Here is a 23,533-nt window from a genome sequence, read left to right as displayed (position 1 = left end):
ATTTTTTGGCATTTTGCCTTTATTTGAGAGTCAAGTTAATGAGACAGGAAACAAGGGAAGAGAGAGAGGATGTGACATGTAGCAGGGGTCGAATGTTGCAGTTATACGATATGCGCCTTCGTCATTAGGCCACCAGAGCGCCCACAAATTTAAAGATATCGAGCAACGTAGAGAGATAAACAAGATTTAGGTTGAGTGAAAAACAGATTCAGTCATATAATCAATCACTACTCCAAAGAATCTTTCTAATTACTTAAAAGTGTTTCAGTTTGCCTACAAGTGATGGACGGTTGGTTTTGGAGGTTTTTGGATCAATTTCATTTGCCTTCATTTGCCAAAAGCAATCAATGAGTCCCGGAAAAGCAAGTGAGACAGTAAATCAACTCAGGTCTGACGTCCACACAGAAATACATCTCCCATAATGCTCCTCTACAGAGCTGATCAACGTCATCAACTAATCTGATAATCGATTAATCGTTTTGAGTCATTTTTTAAGAAAAAAAAAGTCCAAATTCTCTGATTCCAGCTTCTCAAATATGAATATTTCTGGTTTCTTTAGTCCTTTATGACAGTAAACTGAATATCTTTGGATTGTGGACAAAACAAAACATTTAAGGACGTCATCTTGGGGTTTGGGAAACAATAATCAATATTTTTCACCATTTTATGGACCAAAAAACTAATCAATCGATAATGAGAACAGTTACAGCACAGTAAGAGGAACTTGAGTTAAGATTTTTTTAGTCAAACTATTTGAATGTTGTCTTTATTGCCTTTAATCACACTGAGCGGTTTGGTTGAACACAGTATATATTGATTATCAATAACACCCAAGTGAGACAAGATGCTTTTATTACCAAGAGCCACAAATGGGAATTAACATAAAGTCAATGAACATTTTAAAACACTTTGTAGCTGAATTAATATTGATACTACATTAACTATTAATATTATATTAATATTTGTCTCCACAGAAACTGAGTTAATGTACAATAAGTTTATGCAAACCAACAACAGACCTCTGATTCCTCCTGACTCGTGGTTTAAAAGTGAAGAAGAAAAGTGTTTTATTAGTGTTATTATTAGTAAGAAAAACACACACACACGACATTGTTCAGACACAACAGCTCAAAGCTCCCGACACAAACTCTGTGAGTGTGATCGAAGGTGGAAGTTTACAACCACGACACGGAGCGTGTGTTCACAACAGATACAAAAAGATACAAAAGAAAGAAAAGTGTGTTAATACAAATCAGAGAATTTACATTTTTATTCCAATGAGTTCAGACAGTCAGGAAGAACATTTGAGAACATGAGTAACTCTGAACTTCACTACAGTGCTTTTATATCTATATTTATCTATTTATCTTCATTTATATTCATATTGAAGCTCAAACTTTCACAACTCCAATAACTCATTATTACAGCTACATTTAGTTAGTATTTCTCTTTCATATAAGCTATAAAGATGATGGTTTTATTCCACTGCTGAGTGGATACGTGTATATTATTACAGACTGATAATCAGGGCTGGATACTGACTAAGACCAGAATCAATTAATTTCAATTTAGATTAAATTAAATACTAATATTACATGAAGTGCTGTTCATCCTGGGAAATTGAATTTCTTCTACAATCATCAAATGAGAAACACTGCTGTTTCTTTGAATATAAAATACTGTAAAATGAACATTACAGGCTGAACTATTAACACATTTCCTTGTTATAAAACTATAGACCAAGGATTTTTTTTTTGGGGGGGGGGGGGATGCAAAAGCCTAAAACATGATATCTTTGTGCAGAACAGTTGAGTGATATTAATAAAACACCTGCACCACTTGCAAAGGCCTCATCATTATGTTTTTTTGTTTGTTTTTTTAAACGCCATCACATACACTTGCACTTGAATTTTCGATACCAGATACATCCAACTTTAATGATAAACGTGAGCACAGACAGCAGAAACTAGAAGTCTGCTCACTGATTCATCTGCACTGTTTGTATTTGTGTTTACAGAGTCTGATACATGAAGACCGTTGCTGCTAGCTAGCGTTAGCTAGCGTTAGCTCACTGGCAGCTAGACACAGATTAAATAAAATAGAATCCAAAGGTTGTTCAGTCGGCTTCAAGTCTCGTAGCCGGAGATAATATCTCGTAAACAAAAACAGCGAGAGCCAAAGTAAGCAAAGCATCCTCGATCATCACAGTCCTGTAAGCTGCTCTGAACTGAAACCTTCACAGTTTACAGGACTGTCGGGACTCAAAGCAGCTGATAAAGCAGCTTTCATCTACGTTACTTTTTAACTTAAAATGCCTTTTTGTGCACGATGTGAGAACTCGATCAGGAGACATTTTACACATCATGCAGTCGTACATGAACCACTTTAAACAAGTTCACTGAATAAAGATGCAAATACAAAAAAATCAATCTCTAGATTTTAAATAATCGATTATGGATCATTCAAATAAGATTTTTTTTTATCCAGCCCTACTGATAATATGATCATCACAAATGTAACCAAAGTTCACTCTTGTATATAAACTCACGAGATATTTTTCATGTTCACAAACGTCTGAACCGTTGTAGGAATAAAACTGCTGTTTCAGGGTAAAAACAATAAATCATCAATACTAGTAAAATTTTAGAAATGTTTATAGAATAACAGATTGAAGTGCAAACAAGTCATGAAAGATAAATAAAATAAAAGCCTCTAAAGATTAAATTGATTTTATTCTTTTTACCCTGCAGCAGTGATTCTGTAAATTCTGCTTGTGAGTGAAATTCCCTTTAAAAACAAAAAAAACAAAAAAAGAAGTTATGGGGTTTTAGTGGAGGGAGGAGGTTATGAAAATACCTGCAGAACAGGACGCGTTTTCTTTACTCTCCCTGTCTGTTTCTCCTGCTGGTCGGAGGGAGGAAAGGAAGAGGAAGAGGAGGAGGAGGAGGAGGAGGAAGGAGAAGTTAATGAGGGAGAGCGTTTATTTTAGAAAAAAACCCAAAATGAAGAACACAAAGTTAAAAACAGGGTCCACGATGTCACATCAAGTTAGGACATTGAGAGAAGTTTTAGGAATTTTTGCAGGAGTGATTATGTGTGAAATGTAGAAGTTACGAAGGTTTTAAAACAACAACAACAACAACAACAACAACAACAACAAAGATCCAATAAATCACTTTTACAAAGAAAACATACAAACAGTTGAGGAAAAAGTTGACAGTTTAACAACCGACTGAGCGTCTTTATTAACATCAACGATGTTCACAAAGAAATAAAGTTATATTGAAAGACTGGTGATAGTTTATATTTGTGTTGTCAGTAAATCCCATGAAAAGACTAAAACCTTCAAATAAACACTTAGTGACTTTCCTTCCTCATCTGTGGTTCTATTAATCAATGAGTCCATCATCAGAGAATTAATAATCGATTATCAATATAGCTGACTAACTGTTTTAAGTCATTTTTTAAAGGAAAAAAAGATTCACCATCAACAAAACAACCATCAGATTAATTAATTATGAGAATATTGTGATGCAGCCCTGATATAAACAGCTGGTCACTGTAGTTTTTAATCAAACACACAGGAAACGGTGTGTTTGTTGGAGCCTGTTTTCAGCAGCAGATGAACTAATTTGGTGCTTTAGTGAGTATTTCTGGCAGCAGGACAGAGTGTGTGCGTATGTATGTGTGTCTGTGAGTGTGTATGTGCACGTGCATCTATGTATGTATGTATGTGTGTGTGTGTGTGTGTGTGTTTGTGTGTTTGTGTGTATGTGTGTGTATGTATGTATGTGTGTGTGTTCATGGTGATGAAGGAGCATGTCAGCGATGTGACTCATTAATGTGTTTTTAATAGTTTCTGGACAACACAGAGGAATAAGAATCAGGCTTTGATACTTGTTAGTAGATCAGTTCACTGCTGGTTTTGGTCTTTTCATGAGATTTGTTGACAATAAGAAACATATAGAATCACCAGCCTTTTTATTTCATAAATGAGTGTAGAATTAGTGTCATTTAAATGTGTGTTTAACCTGACAAACATGAGAGAAGCAAAGCAAAAAGCTTAAATCACCTGAACATATGCACCATGATATAGTGATACAGTTTAACCACAGCTGATCAAACTAACGCTTCAATCGCAGGTCGCAGTGACTAACAGATGTCTTTTGACCTGCGTGAAACGGCTCAGTTTAGGTTTTTAGTTTGTTGTTTACCTGCAGATCAGGACAGGGGCGTTTGGCGGGAGGAGACTGAGAACCCAGAGGAGACTCTTCTGCGTCTTTGGACAAGTGTTTCAGCATGATACACCTCTGAACCGGAAAACCCCTGCAGACACAGAGAGGGACGTGGTTTTCATTACACTTTCATAAAGCTGTTTGAGGCTAGACCGAAGTTCATTTTATGGTTTAGTAAAGCTTGGAGTGTGTATGTGTGTGTGTGTGTGTGTGTGTGTGTGTGTGTGTGTGTGTGTGTGTGTGTGTGTGTGTGTGTGTGTGTGCAGCTTACTTGTCTCTGCATTTCTGCAGCGCTTCGTCAGCTAACAGCTTCAGGTTGATCAGCTTATCTCCTCGATAGAAGCCATCTGAACGAATGAGATGAATAAAGAGTGACAGAAATGAAAAGAGAGACAGAAGGAGTGAGAGAGAGCAAGGAGGGAAAATGTATCCTGCTGTCAGACCACACTGGTGCACTGGTGCGTTTAAGCTAACAGTTGATGTTAGCCTGTTAGCCGTGCTAGCTCCAGCAGCATTATTAAACCTGCCCACATTATTTCCAGGCCTATAAACTGTTATATATGAGTGATTCACTTTTTAATCAAACTTTTTTATCATCTTTAAAGATCACACACATATTTCAACACATATAATAATAACTTGTATCTGATATGTTTTTTCCTTTAAATGACCCAGTTAAAATTTCTACATGTTCATTCAAGGTTACTTAAGTTTGTTTAGAAATGGCTCCAAAGACGGTATGTAAATATAAATCACTATTTTTCATGCTCGTATTGATCAGACTCTGACCCAGACATTGTACATTTCTCAAATAATTTTCTGTACAAATTCAAGAATTTGTGATATGTAGCACAACAAGCTAGCAGGGCGGCGTCGCTCATGCGTGGTGACCTCTTCCTGACAGAGAAATACTTTCCAGAAAGTGAAAACTTGACGCTGTTATTAGTCTTCTGAGCCGTTTCTGAACAAACTGACGTGATCACGCTCTGTCACACAGTGCAACGACGCGGCTCACTGACGTGTTTTTAATAGTTTTTGGACAATAACAGTGGAATAAGATATATCGGGCTTTGATTCACACACAATACTTGTTAGTAGATCAGTTCATTGTTGGTGAGATTTACTGACAATAAGAAAAATGTAGAAAATCACCAGACTGATCTTTTACATTCCTACAAAACAGAGGCTTTATTCTTTGTTAATAAAGCGTCTGGATGTGCAGCTCTACAGATAAGCTGTGGCCTCAATCCCTGCACCTTTATGAGCAGTTAAGATAGTTAACAAAACTTTATCTACTGTAGTAAAACTCAGAGATTTTAACTCAGTGTGCTCTCGTTACCTTCTTTACAAGGTAATAAAACTCTCTGAGAACGCTGCCAGTCAGTCAGGATGAAAGGCCCCAACTGAGGACTCTATGATCCGCTTACAGGATTTCTATGAATGAGAAAAATGTGCATGTATGTGCATGTATGTGTGTGTGTGTGTGTGTGTGTGTGTGTGTGTGTGTGTGTGTGTGTGTGTGTGTGTGTGTGTGTGTGTGTGTGTGTTTGGGCTCCAACCACAGGCCTTCAACCCAGTGGATTAACAGATTTATATCCCCAGACTCTAATCCAGCTAATAAGACTTTGATTACTGGTCATAACTCGTTTGAAGCGTTCAGTCCGACTAGCTGAGAGTCAGAGTGACGCTGCGACGTCGTGCAACAGCTGCTGCTGCTGAAGTGTCCTTCAGCAAGACACTGAACCACTTCCTCAGTCACTGGGGTCTCATATTGAATGGAAAGTGAATGGCTTTATTTCCTCTGCTGTTGTTACTATTGCAGGTATGTTTTAAATGAAACAAGGAGCATTCTCATGTGTGACGGCTCTCTTCATCCCTGCACCTTATTGTCTTTTTACTGTATCTGTTCTTATTCTGTACATTGAATATTATATTGGAGAATCCGTTTTATTGTTTGTTTGTTTTCTTAAAGTGAAATATCTTCCTTCCAGAATCAATGTAATTGCTCTGTTAGTCATTGAAAGTATCGTGAATAATTGTTGTAAATATTAGAGGTGGGTGGAAAAAATAATCAATTCATATCTTCTATGATTCTGAATTGATTCATAAATGTCAAAAATGTTCTAAAAGTTTGTCAATAACGTGATGTTGACAGATCTGAACTGTCACCCGGACGCTCTACAGCTCACATGTTAGAGAAATGTTGTAGTTCATCTTCAGAAAAGGGAAATGTTTGAGTGCATTTTAGATTTAATGACTAAAAGGATCACCGTCACTCAGAGACTAACTAGCAGCGTTCAGCAGTAACGAACCAGATCAGCTGATCATCACACACGCTGCAGCTTTAAGACGACTTAAACCAACTCTGGGAAAAAGAAAATCGTAAGAAAGAAAAACTGGAAGATGTTTTAAAATCAAAAAAAGCTGCGTCTTCAGTGAGCTGCAACGTTAACCTTCATCAAGGACATTTATCTTAACTGACAGTTATGTTTCATATTGCATTGCAGTGGAATAAGGACACTGATGAATTGTTTGGCACACAGTGTAGTGGAGTAAAAGTAGATTCCCCTTTTATATTCATTCAACCTGTTTTGAATCAAACACCAAGAATCTGAATCGAATCGTGAGATTTCCAAAGACTCCCACGTCTAGTAAATATTGTGATTCTCTCTGACTCTTTTAAATTCAATCTATTATAAATTTCTTTGTACAAGAATTCCAACGCACATGTACTTTGTGCAAATGACAATAAAGCCTCTTGAATCTTGAGAGATTTCTACTTTCAGTACGCTGTATGTTATTTAAATTATGTTGCTGTTGTTTAAAACACACCTCATCGATCGCAATGAAGGAATGTGTCTGATACGTCTCCTACTGTTGTCGGTCTGACTCTCTTCATGAGATTTATTGATGATAATAAAGAGATAAGTTGCTGTGATAAATACTGACCCGCTGTGATGAGCAGTGAACACTGTGAGTCCAGGATCCTCTCACACAGAGACTCAGCAGAGAAACCTGCAAACTGGAAACACCAGTGAATTAAATCTTAGATATCAGATAAAGAGACATTTATCTCCCTCTCGAATAATATCATTGTGAACGTACGCAACATCACATATTTCTAACTCACCACTATGGAGTGAACGGCTCCGATGCGGACGCAGGCCAACATGGCTACCACCAGCTCCACCACCATGGGCATGTAAATGGACACACGGTCGCCCTTCTTCACTCCTGCAGACAAGAACGGACGGACGGGTGAGGGACAGAATATCCAGTACAGTTTCAAGGTACTTTACTCTGAAAATCCCAAGTTATGTTACTTCATATTTCTACTCGACTACTCTGGAGGCAAATACTGTAGTTTTCACTCCACTACATTTACCTTTGCAGATTCAAATTATTAATACAAAATATAATAATCATCCAATAAATTAGATGTGATATTATAGATTGAGCTACCCAACAGTATATAAAGTAGCCACATTTAGTCAGCACCTCACCTTCATTGTCTTCATGTAACTGATTGAGGAAACACCGACTTTTAAATTGACAAAGACACTGATAGATACATATCCGGCGTATCAGATTGGTGCATCCATAGTTTTTGGTGTAAATCAGGTAGTTTTAACCTACCCTGCGACTTCAGGACGTTGGCAAACTGACAGACCCTCTGCAGCAGCTCTCTGTAGGTCACCGTCAACTCATCACCGGGCTCGTTTCCTTCCCTGAAAGAAAAAACAAGAAAAATACTTTAAAATTTATGAAAAACATCATATTTTGACGTCTTGTTTTGTCTGATCAACAGCCCAAAATCCAACCAAAAATATATTCAGTTTACTATCATGTATGACGCAGAAAAGCTTCATCACATCTGAGAAGCTGCAGCATCAACAATCCAGCAAATGTTTAGTATTTTTGACGTACTTCACGTACTTCGTACTTCAATTTCTATACATGAACAGTTTTAAATGATTCTACACATTAATCCTGTCTGTCTAATAAACTCAAAGAAAACTCTACTGCTCCACCAACTTTAAAGTTTTAATGCTGAGCTCCTGAACTCCAGTCTTCCTAAGTTCTTCCCTCATATATTGTCTTTCTTGATCAGACTTAGTACAATCTATGTGCATATATCGGCATCGGCAATCAGCCACAATGAGTTGGAAATATCGGATATCGGCTCATTTTTGCCCTCGGGCCACCGAACAGGTTCAAGCAGCCACTGCCAGTCGTTGCTGAAACGTTTGAGTCGCTGTCACCACATGTCTCAACCACCAACACAAAAACAGCAGTTACAAACCAAACAACCCCAAACATTTAAACGTCTCTCTGCCCTTTGTTTGGTAAAAGTGCATCCCAGTTGTGAAACATGATTCTTCTAAACTTTCCCCTTTTTCACAACAGAGTATTATCTTGGGCGTTTGAGGAACTGTGTGCTTGCAAAAGCTTCATTTAAGGTCACACACCCATATACACACAAACACACACACACACACACACACACACACTCTCTCTCGCTCAATTTGTTGGAGTTAGATTAATAAAAATGTCTCGAGCGCAGACAGAGACGTAAATTAACTGTGACAGCGGTGCCTCTCTACATTATCAAACACAGTCACGGTCTTAAGTGAGCCTCGTCCGGCTCGTCTCTCTGCATCAAAGTCTGCAAACTGAAAAACGTGACCGACAGTTCGGGACGGGAGGAGGAATCAGGGTCCGAGGCTGCGTTCCAGTTTTGTTCTACAGATCAACAGTTTTTTTTAGGAGGAAAGAGGAGTCACTACAGATTACTTCCACTGTAAATTAATTTGTCATTTAGAGCTGAAACTATTAACGGATTAGTGGATTGAAAGGAAATGAACCTGCAACTTGTCAGATAATTAAATAATCAATAAAGTCTACCGCTGCAGAGTTCATCACTACGGGCAACGCATTACACACTGACAGCTCATATTTGGGTGTGTGTAAGCAAGAAATCAATGTATTCATTTCCTGTTAGTTTCATTTTCTATTAACAGGAAATGATGCAATACATATTCTGATGAATCAATCAAACTGCTTTATTGGAACGCCGCTGTCAACTAAACTTTGCCAAGACTGAGCAAAGTTTGTTTCCAAAGATGTCGTATTTTACAGTCTTACTCAAGTTCTTACTGGAGCTGTTTGGACACCTTCCACAATTTATTACGAAAGTAAGCATCACCCCTCCAAGAAAGTAGGATGCAGTATAGAAGTTGGATGACAACAAGTTAGAGATCTGAAGTCAGTAAAAGAGAGAAGAAGAAAGAGGGGAAAAGACACAAATGAGGAGAGATTAAGAAAGAAAAAACAAGGAGTGAAAATATTAGAAAGCATGAGGGAGACATAAAAAACAACAACAAAAAAAACAGAGAAGAAGAAAGTCAAGTCAAGCTTGAAAGGAAGGAAAAAGCCGTTTGCAGCCAGGAGCTGTTAAACAAACAGATATTTGTACATATATGTGAAGCTAACTGCTAACGAGCAGCACAGATAAACTGACTGACATAAACAGGCATCAGTTTAATGAATGATAATATAGTTTATCAGCATCATTCAGACATTTACAAGCTGGTAAATCTCCTGGAGCTCTCTTGATATTTTGTTCCTAGTTGAGTTTATTGTGTGTTGTAGCTACCGCAGTAGAAACCAAAGGCACATTTCTTTCTACACCCTTTGGACCATAAAGTTACCACACTGACTCACTATTCCAAGAAACCACATGAAGAGAGGGAGGAAACAAACTATTGACTGTACAGAATAATAAAACTATCCTAGAACACACAAGATAAGGAAGAAACTGGCTTTTTTAAGAGGACACACATCATGCTCTTTGTGATTTTCTGTCGTTTTTATACTGTTATGATGTCGGATGTTTATGATAAACGTGGTCTAAGGTCCAAAACTTGAGGTTAAAGTGTGTTAAATGCAGAAGCCAGAACATTTGCTCTGAACATTTGCATTTAATTTGAATAACCTCTACTTCTCCTTTTAGATGAGGTGAGACTGTTAGTGCCCACACACAGCTGTCGTTTCTGTAGCCTTGGTTGCTAAGGCTGTTGCTAAGGTCGTTCCACGGGTTGTTCGTTCGCATATTTCAGATCTTATTCGGGCTCGAACATGTACGGATGTATTTGAGAAGTTTATATTTCGAGTAAAGCACGAGAAGAAGAAGTGAAGCCCTACTATTTGTTTGTTTACGTAGCCTTCCTGAAGCTGACCAATCAGAACACAATAGGCTCATCAGGAGGCGGGCCTTAAAGAGACAGGAGCTAATACAGCGTGTTTCAGACAGAGGCTGAACTGAGGGGCTGAATAAAGGGCCAGTAGAAGATAAATAAAGAGTTTTTTGAACTGTAAATCATGCAAAGATATTCCAGTAGAGCCCCAAAATATAAATATAGACCTGGAAACGTGCAGAATATGTGTCACCTTTAATACTTGACTGGGTCAAAATTCAGAAGAACTTTCATATTTTTATGAGCATTGAGATGTGGAGTAAAATTCCTGTTAGATATGTCATATTTAGTCGAATATTTGTGTGTTTTTCTGCTCCTTGTGTCCTTTTTTCCCCAAACAGAGAGACACAAACACACACACACACACACACAGAAATAAAAGATTGCAAAATATCTCTCTTTCAGGAGCAATGTCTTAAATCTCATGCAAGAGCCGAAGTGGTAAAACCAGAAACACCAGCCAACGTTCCTCCCTCAGTGTATGTGTGTGTGTGTGTGTGTGTGTGTGTGTGTGTGTGTGTGTGTGTGTGTGTGTCGTTGGTAGGAGTGGAGCCTTCGCAGCTCAAAGGTCTCTGTGACCCGTTTGGCACCGACGACTAATGAGAGTTGCATTCACAGAATAACTGACACCATGATAAAGCTTTGACCTTGATAATCATTCCCAGCAGGATATCTGAGCTGTTGTATGTGTGTGTTTACAGTTAGGTCCACATGATATATCCAGTCAGCCTTCTGTCACGTGTGGAAACATTCTGACTGTCCCACAGGAAAAAAATTTACCAGTGTTACACACATCTACTGCATGCATGGAGGGAGGGGGTAACCTTGTAACCCTTTATAAGACATTTAACAAGTGTATTTTCTAAAATTTCCCCCATTTAAACACTGTTTATTTAACTAGACAGCAGCACAAAACGCTTCTCATTCACCCAAGTACACATAAAGTGTATACTAGCATGCTGACACTGTAAACGTTAGCAGCTTACATGCTGCTATGCTAACTTTATGTATGTTAACCACTGATGTATAAAGAGGTGTTTATTGATGATGTGTTGGTTGTTCTGTACAGGAAGTAAAGACTACACACTCAATACAAAATTTTAAAAAGGTTTTCATGCAGATGGAGATGTTCGCTTGCTAATACTACCCACAAAAACAAAAACATGTCAGCTTTGGATATCTGCGCTTCCAGAACGAAGAACACCACGTCAGCGTCAATCTATCAGTCCTTCAACCTGCGTTTCTCCTCGTTTCAGCTCTTTCCCTGTAAAACGTTGTCTTTTCAGTTTAACTGGTCCTGTTTGGGGTTCGGTCTGGTTGGTAGCGGCTGCAGGATCATCCATGAATAGTCTGTCTGGCGGCTGTTTGAATCACGCCACTTTCTAACCTCCGCTAGATGGCGGCGGGGCAGATTTACGGACGGCATACACAGAGTCGCATTAACAACAGTCACAGTACTGCTCAGTGATACCACAGATATTCATTTGATCATTGATAATGCACCTTTAAAATAACTTATATTGAGTAAAGGAACCTCTAATAACTGGATTAAGACATTTTAATACATTTACAGCCTTAAAATTGAGATAATTTGAGATATTTTCAGATGCTTTAAGGGCCAGTGGGAAAGTGATGCAGAAACATTTATGCAACTTTTGTTTGTCGTTGCTGCTGCTGCTGCTGCACTTTGTAATAAACTACCTTCTCAGAATAACTTCATGAATAAATGTGATTTGTTTGATGCTTCATTTTGGAGTTGAATGATGTTTATTGCTCTTTTATTACATGTTAGTGCAACATGCTTGCATGCTGGAAACACTTCAGTAAAGGTCATCAGACATGTTTCCTCGCCCAGCTAAGAGCGATAATAGCACATACACTGATATAAACACACACACATGTAAAGTCAAGCCCTATAAATACACAGCAACAGTCAAACACATTATCAACACTGTGGCTTTAAATATCAGTGTGAGACTCAGAGAGGAGACGTCCATCTCTTCAACAAACACAAAAACACAACACAGAGAACCAGGACACCACTACAAACCAGCACTTCAGGAACTAGAACAACAATCCATGTGAAAGTGTTCATTTCCTCCGGCTAGTTGAGGGGATTTTACTACTAATGTACTTTGATAATGTTCCTGTCGGTTGGTGCTGTACGACCCGGAGGCCCCGATGCAACAGTATCAGCTTTGTGTTTCAGTCTGCTGAGGTCAAAGTGACTCCATTTATCACTGCAGTCAAAAAATACTGTTTTTTTTTCCCCATTCTGAAGGTTCTGATATGAGCAGATGAAATATGAGATGTAAAGCTGCAACGATTAGTCGTTAAATTGATTAAGTGCCAACTATTAAATGGACTGCTAACTGTTTTGATAACCGATTAATTGTTTTGAGTCATTTTTTTAAGGAAAAAAAAGTCAAAATTCTTTGATTCCAGCTTCTTAAATGTGAATATTTTCTGGTTTCTTTAGTCTCTATGACAGAAAACTGAATATCTTTGGGTTGTGGACAGATTGGAGGACGTCATCTTGGGCTTTAGACCATTTTCTGACATTTTAAAGACTAATCAACTAATTGATTGATGGAGAAAATAAACAGATAAATCGCTTTATAAACAGCCATTTATCATTTTTAACCTTTCACTGAACAAATGATTAATCAAGATTATCATTATGGAAATAATCTTTAGTTGCAGCCCTAATAATAATAATAAACTTTATTTATACAGCACTTCTCTTAAGTGCTTTACAAAAGAAAATAAAACCAAACAAGGCAAATGAAAGTTTTCACAATCACAGTCATGATTTAAATCTGACTCCTCCTCACACACAGTTTAATGTGGCTGAATAATAATAAAATAATAAACAGACAGGAATGTTTTTATGCTTCAAGTCTATTTTCTGCAGTTTTACGTGCAGAACTACGACCTTGAAAACTTCTGCTGAAGTTCTGCTTTCACTCACCCAGACTGAGTAAATGATGTGTAACATGTACAAAACAAAGACTTCTGGATGAGAACTTCTGAGTGATCTCTCTTTCTTTTCACATTTTCTGTGGAGTGCACGGCTGAAACTAATGTTTTTGGAGTTGCAGCTTCTTGGATTTGAGGACATGATAGTAAACTGATTATCTTCTTTATTTTGGACTGTTTGATTGAATAAAACAAGACTTTTTTCACTATTTTTCGACATTTTATAGACAAAATGATTAATCGATTTTGGGAAAAAAAACAGCAAATTTTGTAGCATTTTTGATTATAAATTGACTAAAACAATGATTCAATTATCAAAGTAGTCGCCGATTCATTTTCTGTTAATCGACTAATCAGTTAATTGACTAATCGTTGCAGCTCTAGTGGAAGTTTGCTTGTTTAACACTTGTTGACAGCTGAGACTGATCAGACTCCACTGACCCAAATATTTACTGATCAATACTATTGACACACACAGGACACCCAACATGACCTCAAGTGATTGGTTTCCCCTCTATGAGGATTTAAAACACACACACACACACACACACACACACACACACCACTGCGATCTCTGTGGGTTCCAGCTCTCCGGCTCATATTTCAGCTCGTCTCTGTGCCTGTTGCTGCTGCTGTTCAGCGAGTCAGTTTTTGTTTATATATTTCAGTCAGTTGACGGCAGAGACGGACGGATTTAACAGCCAACGTTACGTCACTCTGACAGAAATACATAAAACATTACTGTGTTTTTAACTTATCCACATTTTCCCCTTTTATCTAACAAATCACCCATACCTGCAGGAGTCTTAAATAATTACATAAAAAGAATAAGAATTATGTATTTAAATGTTTCTTTTGAAGAAATTCAGTTGGGAAGCTATGTAAGCTATGTGTAAGGACGCAGTAAAACATGATAGATTTGATCATTGTTAAAGTTAAACAGGCAAAATCCCCTCTGTCAATAATCCAACACTCATAAATCTATCATTCAGTGTGAATGGAAAGATTTATAATTCTTCGTCGTACAGCAGAAAACTTCAGTCGAACAATTTGATCAGATAAAGAAGCTTCCTGACCTGCCTGTTAATTTCCCCCCAACGAGAGCCAACAAGGTCAGCCAAGATCTGTTGGCTGCTGCAGCCTCTTCTGCTTTACAGGCAGCGAGTAACCCAGATACAATATTTACTGCTTCAAGCTTCTTAAAGGTGAAAGTTTTCTGCTTTTCTTTGTAACGTATTATAGTAGAGAGCTGCAGCTAATGATTAATTATCGATTCATCCGTTTATTCATTTGATGGTTCCGTCTATGAAATGTCTAGGGCTGTAGTCAACCAAAGAAAATCTTGGTCGACTAAAATCGTACATAATCTTCAACTAATTGATTAGTCGCGCGGGGGTGGGGGGATGTAACGGGACAGAGTGGACGGTAAACTTGGCAGCCACACATTTCTCTGTTTTGTGTCTTCAGGTTATGCTAGCCCATTGTTGCTAACTTTGGAGCTAACCTGCTTTACTTTTCCAGCATTTTGGGGAAACAACAGACGTGACTTTTTAACATTTATTAACTGACACACTGTAGTCTGTACTGTACATTTACTGCCAGACTGACGACTTACTACTAACCTTTTCCTCTGCTCCGCTCGCATCCACCGTCACTTCTCTGCCCCTCGCTCTTTCCCGCTCGCTACGCAAACACACTACGCAATGACGTATTCCTTAACGGAACCACGCGACCAGTGGTTTCCCAGGCAACGACACAGAGGTTGACTCACGTACCGGAACAGCGCTGCACAGAGACTCCCAAACGCTATTGATATTAATGAACATCCATTCATTCGGATATCAAATATTAAAAAATATTTTTTTGGGCTGGCGGGGGTTCTCGTTGTGTCATTATGGAGAAACACAGATTCAGTAAACGTTCAGTAAACGTTGAGTACCGTTAGACCCAGCAGTCTCCGTTAGGTTGGGCGAGTTCAAAATTGTGAAAACAACGGGGGTGTATTCAAAACACCCCCCTTGTTTTCACAGGTAATTTGTTAGTCTGTCCCTCCCGCCGCAGGAAATAATGGATTAATCCCGGAAAGCTGTTGATGTAGCACTTTTCTCCTTATGAAAATAACACGGAGATTATTCGACCAATGAGAATTTAGTCGGACAAGAGCATATTGACCAACTAATCGACCAGCAGACTACAGCCCTACAAATGTCGCCTTCTGTCCCGACCAACAACCCAAAGATATTCAGTTTATTATCATAGGAGACTAAATTTTTTTAAAAAAGCTGGAATTAAAGAAATTGGATTTTTTTAATGATTCAAAACAATTAATTGATAAGAAAAACAGCCAATCAATTGATCGTTGCAGTTCTATATTATAGTTAATTAACATCTTTGGGTTTTAAACTGTTAAAGACATTAAAAGACATCATCACCTTGGACTCCTGGAAGTTGTGATATCAATTTTTCATGTTTCTAACATTTTATAGACTAAATTGAAGAAATAATCTTCAGAATAATTGATAACAAAGACAGCAGTTAGTTGCAGCTCTACACGAGTGTTTTGATCTCAGCCGTATCCATAGTAACAGTGAGGAAAACTTCCTGGTATTACTGTTACATTTAATCAGCCGTCTAATCATCGTCTCTCTGGATAACTCCGCTTTAAACTCTCCGTGTCATCCGATTCCTCTCTGTGGCTTCAGCGTTCATATCAGGACACATCAGTGACCGCAGGCCACAAAGAGAGAAGAAGAGAGAAGACGAGGCTGAAAGGCTTGAGAGGAAAGAAAAGGAAGATGATGATAAAAAAAAAAAAAAGAAGTGATGCTGCACACGGAAACAAGAGCAAACAGGAAAAAGTGCAACGCTTGATGAAAGAGAGAGAAAGTGAGCCAAGAAAAGTGGAACGAAAACAGAAGGAGCAGCGACATGAAAGAATGAGAAAGTATGTAAACAGAGAAAGGAAATAAGCCTGAGCCTGATGCTGCAGAACAAATAATCTCTACAGGACAGAAACTATTTGTCCTCTTTGTACCTGTTTGTTGCATCATGTTGCCTTGAAAACTCACTTCTATCAGATAGAATTTTCTTAAATCTTAACTAATACTTTTATACTGAACGTCTGAACCAGGAAGTTCAGTATTTGGATTCATTTGCTCGAGGCTGCAGCTGTTATTGTGTCAGATATATATTAAACATCTGGTATTAAGGACTTTTTTGACTCATTTTTATAAATAATGAGTCTATTTTAAACATATCTGTGACATTTTATTCACCAAAAGTTGTTTAGTTTTCTTTAAATCCATCTTTCCTCACAGCTCAGGTTCCCTTCTGTCCTCCAGCAGGCTGTTACATAAAAATCTGCATTATTAACGAGCTCCTACTCTGATTGGCTGGAGGTGTGGCCCCCACCTTCATTCCCAGCCAATCAGAACACGACCTAATGAATAATGCAACATGTTTGCCTGGAGTAACGTGTGCAGCTGGAGCTGTAAGACATATACAGCGTGTATGAAGCGAGTTTGAATGAAGGGAAGAAGCTGCTGTTGAGACTCAACAGGAAGTCATCCGGCTGAAATGCAAACTCAAACACAGTCGTTACGTTCACGCTCAGCTGCTGCTGGGCGGCGGCGGCAGCCTCGTACTGAAACTTCCTGCAGATTTGATTTTTCTGGTGTGACGTAATAACGGGTTCCACCTCAACACCGCTCGCTCTTGAGGCTACGAATTTCAAAATTTCAGATAACTCAAAAAGCATCATCACTCTGATCCATCCCTTCCACCAGACCAGCCCTTTAAATCAACACTGAACATCTTTTACTGCTTTGTAAATATAAAGTATCAGATCTGACTCGTTATCTGCAGGATCCTGATAATAAAGCAGTCAGATCAGAGCCAGAAATACCTCATCAGGACATTTTTATTTCTTGTGTGCATTAGTGTCAATTCTTTTTTTCCTGGTTTTACAGACTATCATCTGTGAATACACCAACTTGTATGAAAGCTGCTATACGAATAAAGTTTGACTGATTGATTCCTACTATTTCCAGAATGTCTGGTATTTACTTGTAAACCGGAGATGTTGTGAGGGAGACAGAACGAGTGGGAGAGAGACGGAGACGAAGCCGGAGAGGGAAGGACGGAGAGAAAAAGGAACGAAGGGAAGAATGTGAGAAAGAGAGAGAAAGACAAAGGAGAGAGGATGACTGCGGCTCCATTCATACGATCTGTTGGTATTCAATCCTATTATTGTGTTCACGGAGGCGACGACCCCCACACAAAGAGCCTCTACACACACACACACACACACACACACACACACACACACTCACACACACACACACACACACACACACACAGAGGAGGCTTTAAATACATGAGTGACCCCCTTAAAAACACACACACACACTCTTTCTCTTGTACTGGGAAACACAAACACAACACTCATTCTCACACACACGAATGACACAAACACTCAAGAATCATCATCATTACACATTTTTCTATATTAAGATCATGACCATCACAGTTATTCATCCATTGATGGAAGCAGAACAGCGTCCGTGTGTGTTTCAAGCTGCAAGTAACGATTCATTTTTTTGAGCTAATTAACCTGTTGATTATTTTTACAATTAGTCAATTAGCTGTTAAGTCTATAAAAATGTCAAACAGTTGCTTATTTCCACGTCCAGCAGTTACGGAGCAACATTATCATTCATCTGGAGTCGTGTTTCTGTCCAATATTCACTCTCTTTTAACTGTTTTTGCTCTCTACCGGCTCCTGAGGGAAATATCTGGCTCTTTAGCTGCTAAATGCTCCACTATGTTCAGCAGCTAGACAGTTTGGTGCTGAGCAGGTAGTGTACAGTGGCTCTTTAGAGCTTTTTTCTCTGAAAACAGCTGCCTGCTGCAGCCCAAAACGACGCTATGAGAGCGCTGAGAGTGAACCAGAACAGTAAAGTTATTTACCTGCAGCGACAGAAAGTTCATCCCAACATGTTCAAACACCTGCATGAACAGATTAACTGTCACTTTACTCTCTTCTGTAGTGTTTGACAGCTTTCTGAGCCTATTTGTGGCCTTTATGACACCTCATAATTTCAAGTTGGGTTGAAACTAACAATTATTTTCATTATCAATTTATTCACAGATTATTTTCTCGATCGATTGATTATTCATGTGGTCCACAAATTGTGGAAAATGTCCCGGAGTCCAGTCTCACTTTTCAAAATATTGTTTAGTCTGAATAACAGAAGAAAGTCCAAAGACAATCAGTTCATATCATCACAGAAGACAATGAAAACCAGGAGAGATTCATATTTGTGTAGCTGGAATTAATTAATCACCAAAAAAAATGACAATTAAAATTGTTGCTGATTAATTTTCAACTAGTCTTCTGGCTGGTTCAATAAAGAAAAAGAGAGAGAAAAGAGGAGAAACGCTCCGACTGGTCAGACAAACCGGATAAGGAGCGCTCGTTTCATGCACCAGAAGAAAACTCTCTACAAACACTAAACTTAATCACTCACATCTGATGAAGTTTAATAAGCTGCGGTCGTTACTCTGGATTCATTTCCTGCTCTTATATTTCATATCCAACAAAACGAAAGCGAGAGCTAAAAGAAACCCACCCGAGACACTCTGAGCCACAAGCAGGACGTCACCACCAACCACACACCCATTCTCACTATGACTAAACACCACAGGGGAAACTTTGTCTCCCTGTTTACAGTCAGAGCATTTAACTACTGAGGAAACACACACTAACCAGTAGAAGGCCACTCTATCTCCTAGTTTCTTCTCGTGGACGTTGCGGTCGAGGACGTTGTAGCAGATGTTGGTGGAGGCTCCTTCCATAAACTTGATGAAGATTTCACCTTTGGTCACGTCGAAGTTGTAGTCGAGGAAGCGGCCCGTGTGTTTGGTCTTCCAGAAGAAGTCTTTGGCGATGTCACCCCAAAACTCTGCAGGACAGCAGGAAACAGATCATGCATCAGTCACACAAATATGTTTAGCTTGATGAAATGTGTCAAATTCAACAGGACAGGAAATGATCTCATGCAGGAAGTCGTAATTTGCATGTTGAAAGTGAAACAGAAACACCTGCAGCAGTCAAAGTGTGAGAGCTACTGATCATTTATAGTTTTTATTAAAAGATGAAACTCTTGGTTAGTTTTTGCAAATGAATCAATGAGTTGTTTAAACTTTTAAAATGTTCAAAATGACACAAAAAGCTAAAAGAAAGTCAACAAAATAAAGTGAAAATGTTTTATTTGCAAATGATATAAATCTACTGAAGGGGGGAATCTCTCTCTGTCTCTTTATTTTATTTTATTTTCTATTTATTCGGTTTTAGCTGCTACACTCAGAGTTGCTGCCAAACTGTCATTGTGTATTAATACAATGACAATAAAGTATTTATCCATCTTTCTCTTGAACTGTTCATCCGATCGACTCCACACTTGGCGGGTAAATTACTGGAGAACATTTTGACACACTGCACGATTAATATTAATACATTTAAACTCTGAATAAACAAGCGATCAGGGAGCTTCTAGGCTCTGACAAAAGGACGCGACCCGCTCAGTTAAACCGCCCGAGAGAGAAAAACGAGCGCACACGAGAGAAACGACAGAGGCGGAGGCAGTAAAACTAGCCAATAGGAGCGCAGACACGTTTGATTGGCAGCAGACTCAACCAACGTAAACTGTTTCTACAGTTCCACCTAAAAGGATTTAATACACCTAATTTATTATTATTAAATCTTTATAAATCCTGATGTAATTAACTCTAAATCTAAGAACAGATACATCTTTCATTATTCCTAATGAGGCTTTTTAAATTGAGCTCAAAGAAGGTTCACCGATTTCAAAAGCAGGAAGTATTTTTACATTTCAGGTTTATTGTGTCAGTTTAGAATATTTAAATCGATTCAAATGCCAAACATTTCCAGCTTCTCAAACGTGAAGATTTTGCAGCTTTTCTTTGTTTTCTCTTTAAAGCGGCTATAACTGATATATTTTGTAATATATCAAATGTCAGTGTGTAAGGTGTTGGTTGTAGTGATGAAGCTACAGCTCCTCTGCAGCTCCTCTCAGCTTTACGGAGCTTTATAACGAGTTTCAGCTCGTTGTTTATCTGTCCTGCTGCAACTTTACTGTTTCGGTTCACTCTCATGGCTCTCATGCTTCGTTTTTAAGCGGCATTTAGCAGCTAAAGAGTCAGATGTTTCCCTCAGGAGTTGGTAGAGAGCAAAAACAGCTAAAAGAGAGAGAACATTGGACAGAAACACGACTCCAGATGAACGATAATGTTGCTCGGTAACTGCAACTGTCTGCTAACAAGTTGTTGTGTTTATTACTTGTTTACGCTGAAAACAGGTTACTGCAGGTTAAACTATCTCATCTTTTAATCTTCATGCACACAATCAGATTTTGTTTAATAGCAGCATCAGTGACCTCATAAACTTTATAACAGCTTCATTCACACATTATAAATAATTAACAACCTCATTTCAAGATACAACAATGATTCAACTATGTGTTTGCAATCCGACATGATTAATTATCTCTTTGTATAAACTCTTTCTTATCGTTATGATGTCCGACTTCCTTCTGTGAGGCCAGAATCTGCGGTTTATCATGAACTTACGTAAGTGTGTATTACAACAAACCCGTATGATTACTTCATCCTGACACAATTCTGGTGGATGTAATAAATCTTATTACTGAACTACAGAGAGACAGAGTAACACTGCGCTTGTTGCCCTGCAGCCTGCAGGAGAAACTTGTTCTGTTGCCTCTCTAATTACACCTTGAAGCACTTTATACACCCGTCAAACTTTTCAAGTCAGAGATATTACTGTACAGATAGAGCATCACCACCCTCCTGCCTGCTGAGTTTAGTAGAGACACGTCACAGCAGAAAAACACAACTAACTCGTCCAAATACTGAAGGAATAAACTGTTTTTGAAGAGTAACGCTGGTCGGTTGCAGGGCTCTAACTAACTAACATTACTGATTAATGTGCCGATTATTTTACAGAGTAATCGTTAGTGAATAGAGCTGCAACGATTAGTCGATTCACTGAGTATTTGAAATTAATCGCCAACTATTTTGATAATTAATTCATTCATTTGAGTTATTCTCTGATTCCAGCTTCTCAAATGTGAATGTTTTCCGGTTTCTTTTGTCCTCTATGACAGTAAACTGAATATCTTTGAGTTCTGGACAGAACAAGACATTTGAGGACGTCATCTTGGGCCAAACAACTAATCAATTTATTGAGAAAACAACGACAGATTAATCAATAATGAGAATAATGGTTAGTTGCAGCCCTACTTTATTAACAGCTTGCAAAGAACAAAAAGCAGCTTGTATTGTTAAATACTGAGCACATAAAGAAGCATCAGGCTTTATAGGCAATTGAAATTTCTAATTGCAGTGCAGAAAAACAAACTTATTCTGAGAGGTGAGTCATTTAATTATATATCTGGCAGGGATCTATCTGGGTTGTGTCTGGTTGACTTTTACAAAGCTGTGACAACATTTTTAGAGGGATAAATGATTATTTCTACTGCTCTAATGGTTAAAGGGCAGGTTCATCATTTTTCAAAGTGTGTCTTAAAACAACAGTCAGGTGTCTACATGTACAGTGAAAGAGGTTTTCCTCACTGTAATCATTCCTCCTGTTCATACTGGATATTAAAAGATCCTTCAAATGTGCTTTCAATGGAAGTGATGGAGGCCAAAATCCACATTTAGTGCAAAAATGCATTTAAAAGTCTCTGTGAAGCTTATGAGTGAGTCATATTAAGTGGATATCTGACACATTTACAGTCTTTTTAGCATCAAATTCCCTCTTTGTGTTTCCTGCAGGTGGAAGTATAGTAACAAAAAGAGGGACTTTGGCAATAAAAAGATTGTAACATTGAAAGATATCTACTTGATTTGACTCATTTGGACGCTGAAGCTTCATATTAGCTTCAGATAAACTTTTAAATACATTTTTTGCACAGAAGGAGGACTGTGGATTTTGTCCCCCATCACTTCCATTGTAAGGTCATTATGAAGGGATCTTCTAATGGTCAGTATGAACAGGATGAATGATTACAGCAAGAAAAGCATGTTTAACGTTCATTTGGGCTCCTGACTGTTGTTTTAAGACACACTTGGAGAATTATGAACCCGCCCTTTAATGCAGCTCTCCGCTGATGTTTTATTACATGGTGCAGGTGCATAACTTGACTGAATAAGATACCAGACTTAACTTACCATCGGGATTCTCTACGGATTGCGTGTAGAGCTCCTTATATTTCTCAAAGTTGGGGATGTGAGCCTCCTTCTTCAGCTCCCCGGATCCGTGGAAGACGTCTTCCTTCGGCGCTTTATCGGGAATCATCTCTGAAGCGAAGCACGCTGCTGCACCACCAGTCCGGTTAACGTTAGATTGGATCGAAATACCGATTGATTCGCTTTCACGGATAATCAGTATGAGCACCGCAGAGCTGACAAAGAGCCTCTTCAGCTGCACAATGAATCAAAGCAGCTACACGGCTAGCGAGCAGGCTAGCAGCAAAGTTCATTCAGACTTCCTTGTTTCGCACGGTTGAGCTAACAGGCTAAGCTAGCTCACTCCAGCAGAGGAGGGAAACGAGCGAGATGGACTTTTTTTCAGCTGTATAAACTTAATATCTCATTAAGTGTCACATTAAAAGCTTCCTCTCAGTCAGCAGAGTTAGTTTCATGCTGTCTCGGAGAGCTGGAGGTGACAGTTTGTGTCCTCTTCTGCTTCCTCGTCTTTAGTCCTTTTTGTTTTTGACAAGAAGAAGAGCAACTCCGACAAGCAGCCAATCACAGCTCAGGGCTACTTCACGTACCCCTCTAAAAAGCTCCGACTTCACAGTACTCCACGTGGTAAATGCGACACCTCGTTGCGTTCAATTGCTTGTAATAATAATAATAATAATATTTGTATATATTTGCACTCTCTACTCTCCATAGCCAGCATTAAAAAACAATCACTAATAGAAAAAGAAAAAACACAAGAACATCATAATAGAA

General features: G+C 38.6%; 1 protein-coding gene across 4 annotated transcripts in view; it reads right to left on the bottom strand.

Moving 5' to 3' along the window:
- acss2 (acyl-CoA synthetase short chain family member 2) overlaps nucleotides 1-23,308 on the bottom strand; it is a 36,905-nt gene extending 13,597 nt beyond the window's left edge. Inside the window, exons 1-8 of one of the 4 annotated variants that reach the window (XM_042409030.1) lie at nucleotides 22,745-23,308; nucleotides 19,239-19,434; nucleotides 7,872-7,963; nucleotides 7,366-7,469; nucleotides 7,185-7,257; nucleotides 4,507-4,582; nucleotides 4,215-4,326; nucleotides 2,857-2,901 (exon numbers count right to left, since the gene is read on the bottom strand). In XM_042409030.1, coding sequence (XP_042264964.1) covers nucleotides 2,857-2,901; nucleotides 4,215-4,326; nucleotides 4,507-4,582; nucleotides 7,185-7,257; nucleotides 7,366-7,469; nucleotides 7,872-7,963; nucleotides 19,239-19,434; nucleotides 22,745-22,871 — 825 coding nt within the window. In that variant the 5' untranslated portion in view covers nucleotides 22,872-23,308. Of the gene's footprint in view, nucleotides 1-2,856; nucleotides 2,905-4,214; nucleotides 4,327-4,506; nucleotides 4,583-7,184; nucleotides 7,258-7,365; nucleotides 7,470-7,871; nucleotides 7,964-15,093; nucleotides 15,246-19,238; nucleotides 19,435-22,744 lie in introns of those variants that run through there. The other 3 variants (XM_042409029.1, XM_042409033.1, XM_042409034.1) reach the window with 3 other exon arrangements.
- Nucleotides 23,309-23,533: the final 225 nt, after the last annotated feature.

This window comes from Thunnus maccoyii, chromosome 4 (genome assembly GCF_910596095.1).
Source record: "Thunnus maccoyii chromosome 4, fThuMac1.1, whole genome shotgun sequence".
Classification (NCBI taxonomy): Eukaryota; Metazoa; Chordata; class Actinopteri; order Scombriformes; family Scombridae; genus Thunnus; species Thunnus maccoyii.
The sequence above is the reverse complement of the archived record's forward strand: the minus strand, read 5'-3'. Positions and strand labels throughout refer to the sequence as shown.